General features: G+C 39.4%; 1 protein-coding gene across 2 annotated transcripts in view; it reads right to left on the bottom strand.

The window, feature by feature from the left end:
- Positions 1-6,183, bottom strand: part of LOC130553785 (natural killer cell receptor 2B4-like) — a 50,259-nt gene that overhangs the window by 18,153 nt on the left and 25,923 nt on the right. The window contains exons 6-7 of one of the 2 annotated variants that reach the window (XM_057332924.1): positions 2,432-2,488; positions 464-2,145 (exon numbers count right to left, since the gene is read on the bottom strand). The exons of the other annotated variant lie outside the window; for it this stretch is intronic. Of the exons in view, the coding sequence (XP_057188907.1) occupies positions 1,954-2,145; positions 2,432-2,488 (249 nt within the window). The 3' untranslated portion in view covers positions 464-1,953. Of the gene's footprint in view, positions 1-463; positions 2,146-2,431; positions 2,489-6,183 lie in introns of those variants that run through there. 2 annotated transcript variants of the gene reach the window in all.

Raw genomic sequence — 6,183 nt, 5'->3', positions numbered from 1 at the left:
ACTATTTTTGGCATTGGATTACCCTATCTGAAAGACAGAGCCCCCAACTTCCTGACATTTGACTCATGTCAAGTTCCACACATTTGTTTAACCTCTTTATGAAGATGATTTTGTCAAGAGTGATTTTCAAAACAAAAACCCACACTACAAATAGCAGAATACATATGTATAGTTCATCCCAAAATGAAAATTCTATCATCATTTACTCACACTGTCATTTAAAACGTTTATTAATTTCTTCTGCAAAACACAAACTATTTTGAAGAATATCTGTAAACAAAACCCATTGATCCCGATTCACTTCAATTGTATGGACAAAACCAATGCAAGTCAAAGGGTACTGCCTTTGTTTGGTTACCAACATTCTTCAGAATATATTTTGGTTCTGCAGAAGAAAGAAAGTCATACAGGTTTAAAATGACATGCCACATTGCTTTTGAGATTTCCCAAGCAAAAACCAAATAGCAAAATACAAATGTATTGCATTGGATACATTTATTAAAAAAGAAATCAGCAGAAAATTACATGAAATACAAAGCAACTTTTTGTTTGAATTATAGAACAAACACATTTTTAATACTGAAATAAAACAAAGTAAAATAAAATAAAATGTAAACAGGCTAATACCAAAGATTAGAAAGATGCGCCACTGCCATTACAATGAATGGGGAGGAATGCAACGCTCAATATGGCCGTTCTAGCGAAGGAAGTCCAGCCTTCCAGTGAAACAGAGCCATTGAGAGAGAGAGCCGCCTCTTCTTCATTGACTCCAATAGAACAATTTTTTCACGGTTTCAATAGTTCCCAGAAGTTACTAACACATGGAGCTGCGACTAAACAGACCAACTGAGGTAAACTTTTAACCCATTTAAAGACGAAAGCCATTTAATGAAAAAAAAGGAAAGAAATAAAGCATTTAAAGAGAAAACATAACTTCCTGGTACTATCTGAACGCTCCATGAATCACGTGACGCTCCAGCGTTTCGGACTTCCGTTGGCAGAACTCTCTCTCTCAATGGCTCTGAGTGAAACGAGACAATCGTCAATCAGTATTGACTGACGATTCTCTGGGGCGGGGCTCTCGTGAGGCGCTTGCCAGCCTGTCTCAAAAAAGGTGATTTTTAGCGCAATTTAAGCTAAGCAAACCCAAGTTATGGTACAGTTCGCGTCAGGTTTAATTATTTATAGGACATATGCTGTTTAATTGTGATTTTTGCCAGCAATTTAAAAAAGATCTGCCTTCCCCCATTCAAGTAGACAGGACAGTGTACTTGCTATTAACTGCCCAGAGGCATTGCAAACATTGCCGCCGAGTGGCACGACTTCCATAAACGGACTTTGCTAATACTCGAAAGGTTGAATGTCCTGTAAAGCTGTGGTTTACAGTGTATTTAGCTGTAAACCACATTGATTCATGTGGTTGTTTTTATACCCCTGGAGTGTTGATGATTATTAATATAAAAACACTGGAAACCTGTGAGCTGCGCAGCTCATTGTAATATACTGTAAGTACCAAGAAACATAGCCTATCCCTGAGTATATGTTATGTCATATGGCCAACAGACATATGAGTGTACTTTGACTGGAATGTACAGTACACCCATTAAATTCAGCACTGTCACAGAATGAATACGTGTTTATAAAACATGTAATATAAAGCTAGAAGGTCAATATACAGTATTGTGCTCAAGATGTGCCTGTATTTTTTACATTAACATTCACAGTATCTACTTTTTTTTCTCCCAACTGACATTTCTTATTGGTGATTTTCTAGATATTTTTGTATAAGGTACAATTAGGCATAAAGCATTAACAATTTAAAATGTTTCAAAAATTCTATCATTTAGGACCCACGTTTTTAATTACAAATAATCAAACTACTCACTGCTAGAGAATAACAAGCTTTTATGGAATTGGCCAAATTACCGTGTGACAAATTCTCCATGTGTGTAACTATCCACAGTCCTCTGTTGGATTTCTGGTGTTGTTGGATGAAGTGGTGTCTGGTCTCTTAGCTGGTGGTTGTTTACACACTTGTGAATAAATTGTATGTTCTGTTACAGCAGTGACTGGTTGATTCGGGGGTTGTCCAACCATATGGTAGATTGTACTGGATTCTTTTGTCTCTTGTGACTGAGCCGGAGTCTTTTAAAAGAGTTTTAAAATGTAAATGTTTGCCACAACAATTACTCTAAATGTAATGTTTCAGCCAGTAACAGTGATGGGGTAAATGCATACACGCTGTTTTAGGTCAATATCAAATTATCTTTAAAAATTACAGTGTCATTTCTTAAACCCCCTTCCTTTAATGGATGGCTTAAAATATGCTACAGTCAGTTTACACTAAACTGTACTGTTTTTTTTCAGGTCTTATCATCTATAAAAATTGTATAATCTCAGTTACTAAACATTTAAAATATATGAATCTCACCCGATCTGGAACATCGTATGTATGAGATTCAGTTTTGATGGTTTCCATTGGATGATCCTGAAAAGGAAATTAAATCTTAACCCTTTATGACCTGCCATTGAACAATTCCGCTAGAGTACATTTTAGTATTTTTACATGCTGTGCTGTCATGCTTTTGAGTATTTTCACATGCCATACATCAATACAATCCTTACACTCCCAATTTGAAGGCTATGTATGTAATTGATCCATAGTAAGGTAAACAGGTCAAAAGTGCAATAACCCCCCCCAAAAAAAGGAAAATCGTTTTTTTCCCAATAGAGAGACTAAAGAATAGACAAACACAGAAGAGACAAGCATTTCTGTAAATTTCATCTACTGATGTCAATGTAGTTTACACAACTTATTTAGAATAATAGACCATGTCAAACTAAAGCATTAACTAAACTCAGAGCATTTCCTAAGATGATCTAGATTCTAGAACATCTGCAGCGCTCTCTTAAATGAAATACACATTTTTGAACAAAGCTCATGTTTTCTCGTGTTGTGTCACGTGTGTGTTGTGAAACGCTCTTACTTGTAAACAAACAGTAAACAGTGAACCACACACCCATCAACAAGTTTTCTTCCTTCTGTTCTTCAAATGTATATTTCTGCAAGCCCACGTCTCTGTGTCTTACAGGTAACGCGCATGTTGCGGTGTCTGACGAACAGGTCGCGCGGGTGCGCGCATATGGTGGCATTTATCATTGCTGGCAAACAATATGACACATTTGCAGTTTTGATTGTATAGATATAGATTCATATCCACTTCATCCAACGCTCTTTGTGTTCTGCGTGTTCTTAAATTTCGCGCTACGAGGAGTGATAATCCTGCTTCAGATGATTCAGATCGTGCTGCGAACTGAACAAATAATTTGAACTGATTCATTAGCCTATTCAAATGGTTTTGCCCATTGTTCAATTAATGCTTTCAAAAGAATCGACTCAAAAGAATCGATCACTCGGGAATGCCCGTAAAAAGAGACGACAACCTTGAAATAAACAACGCATTTTATAATGCATATTTTTAAATGAAGGAACGAAGGAACGTCACGCAATGTAAGTTATGTAACGAAGTAAAAGTACAGATTTTCTATTAGAAATTTACTCAAGTAAGAGTAAAAGTACACACTTTTAATTTTACTTAAAAAGTACATATTTTCCAAAATGTTACTCAAGTAAATGTAACGAAGTAAATGTAGCGCGTTACTACCCACCTCTGCCCAATATATTTGACTAAATACAGAATTATCACAAATATCAACCTCAAACTTGTCAATGTAAAAAACTTGCATCAAACACTTCAAAATCACATACAATTTATTTGGACTGTTTACATAAAATAGTTTGTGAGATATAATCATTTTTGTAAACAGTGCGTTGTGAAGTAAAACAGTTAAAATACTGCTTTTGAGAGCAATGTTGATTGAACAGCTAAAACAGACCATGTAAAATAATAAATTACCCTAATATCTGTACTTTACCAGAACTATAGATGCAAAAAGGCTGTGGTGACACTTGTGACAGTTCCTGACCAGAATAACGCAGAGGGGCTATTGACATGTTTCACACATAAATGGAGTGCATTTGAATTTGTGGGGTCAAAAAGATAAATAAATAAAACATAAATAACCCAAAACAAACCTAAACATACTGAAAGACACCGCTACATATACACAGCCTAGCTGTGATGAGACTTGTTGCAGTTCCTGTCCAGAATAACACAGAGGGGCACTTGGCAGGCCTCGCACATGAATGGAAATTGATTGAAACTGGAGCAGATGAGCACTTGGAAAGTTCATCTTCGTCGGACGCGAGTAGTAGCTCCAAAACCTCAGCGCTCGTATACTTCTTTTTCCGTGCAGTCATAACGTTACGCATCCAAGTGTGTGTGTTTGCACTTGTGTTTGTAAATGTGCATGTGTGAAAGAAATGATCAAGCAACGGACTGTAATGATAAAGAGACACAACGACGAGTAGAACGTACAACATACCGCAAACGGAGATCCAATGTCGCGGCATGTGATGTCACCACATGCGACAAACCTTAGGGTCATAGTGCACAGAACGTGATTACGTCATAGGAGTCGTAGGAAAAGGTATCCACGCAACCACTAGTAACCTTAGATCTATAGAACATGTGCGCAAAGACGTGCGATGCATTTTTACAGTTTTTTGTTATAGATTTTTACACAGTTTGTGCAGACTCATTAGAGGGCGAAAACAACGCAACAGGATCGTGTTGTAGGCTTGATCTGAAAGTGTAACGTCTGTCATTTTGTATGCAAAAAGAATTATTCCGCTACCCATTTGGATCCCGTTTTTATTGGCTCTTGAACAGAGACACGCTCCCGTCGGTTTTAAAGGGTTAATTATGTTTTTTGTTGTAGCATTGTGCATTGTACATAGGAAGGTGTATTTAATATTAAAAATACACAATGCTCTCACAATAACCCTTAATATATATTATCACAATCTTTGCTGGTGCCAGAAAATAGGTCTTATTTAAATGATCATTCTCAATAATTTTAGCTGCATTTTGTTCAAAATAATAATTGTTCAAGAGGCATACTTTAGACATCCATATTCCTAATTTAACATAGATCTTGCTATCATTCAAAGATATTTATATTAACAAGATGCAGCAACCATTACAATGAATAGGGATGAATGCAACGCTCAATATGGCCACTCTAGTGAATGAAGTCCAGCCTTCCAGTGAAACGAGCCAATCGTCAATCAGTATTGACTGACGATTCTCTGGGGCAGGGCCCTTGTGAGGTGCTTACCAGCCTGTGTGTTTCGAGTCAGATCTGTGGGCGTGGCTTGTTGGTTTTGACTAAATTATTGGTGTTTCAAGTCTTACGAAACTTTTACCCTAACCCACACTCTAACCCTAACCTAACTCATGAGGGGAGTGAGGGCGGCTTCCACGATCTTCGTGAAGACTCGTGGGGACAGGGACAGACCGAAAGGGAGGACTTTGTACTGATATGCCTGACCCTCGAAAGCGAACTGTAGGAACGGGTGACATGAATCGAGACATGAAAGTAAGTGTCCTTCAGGTCGATTGCCATGAGCCAATCTTGACATCTGATAGACATCAGGATGCGCTTCTGCATGAGCATCCTGAACGGCAGCTTGTGTAGGTGCCTGTTCAGGGTACGCATATCTAGCAACCCCCCCTTTTTTGGGGACGATGAAGTACGGGCTGTAAAACCAATGGAACATCTCGGCTAGAGGGATGAGCACGATCGCTTCCTCTTCAGAGGGGTGGCGACCTCGGCCCGAAGCACGGGAGCATCCTAGCCTCTGACTGAGGTTTGAGAGGATGCGCCGAAACTTGGGCGGGGGTCTGGGGAGTTGGATCGCGTAGCCGAGACGGATCGTATCCTGTAGTCACCGTGATGGTTTGGGAAGCTTTGTCAGGCTCCCAGGAACTGAGACAGGGAGGCTAGGGGTACGTTCTGCTTCATCAACCTCCCGGGGGGTGGTTCGATGGCTGGCAGTGCGGATCCCTCGCCGTGGGGGGGCCCCCGGAGAGGAGATCGGCTCTGCTGTTTTACCTGCCTGGCGATGATGTAGCACAACGCACCATCGATTGAGAGTGCTTAGGCTGATGATTATCCTCGACATTGGGTCTCGCCGCAACGTTGAGTTGCCGAACACCATCGTGTAGAGGGTGAGAGCGGCTGTGATAATACCCAGACGATGATGTAGCACAACGCACC

Source organism: Triplophysa rosa, linkage group LG5 (assembly GCF_024868665.1).
Source record: "Triplophysa rosa linkage group LG5, Trosa_1v2, whole genome shotgun sequence".
Taxonomy (NCBI): domain Eukaryota; kingdom Metazoa; phylum Chordata; class Actinopteri; order Cypriniformes; family Nemacheilidae; genus Triplophysa; species Triplophysa rosa.
Note: the sequence above shows the minus strand (reverse complement) of the source record. Positions and strands in the feature narration are given on the sequence as shown.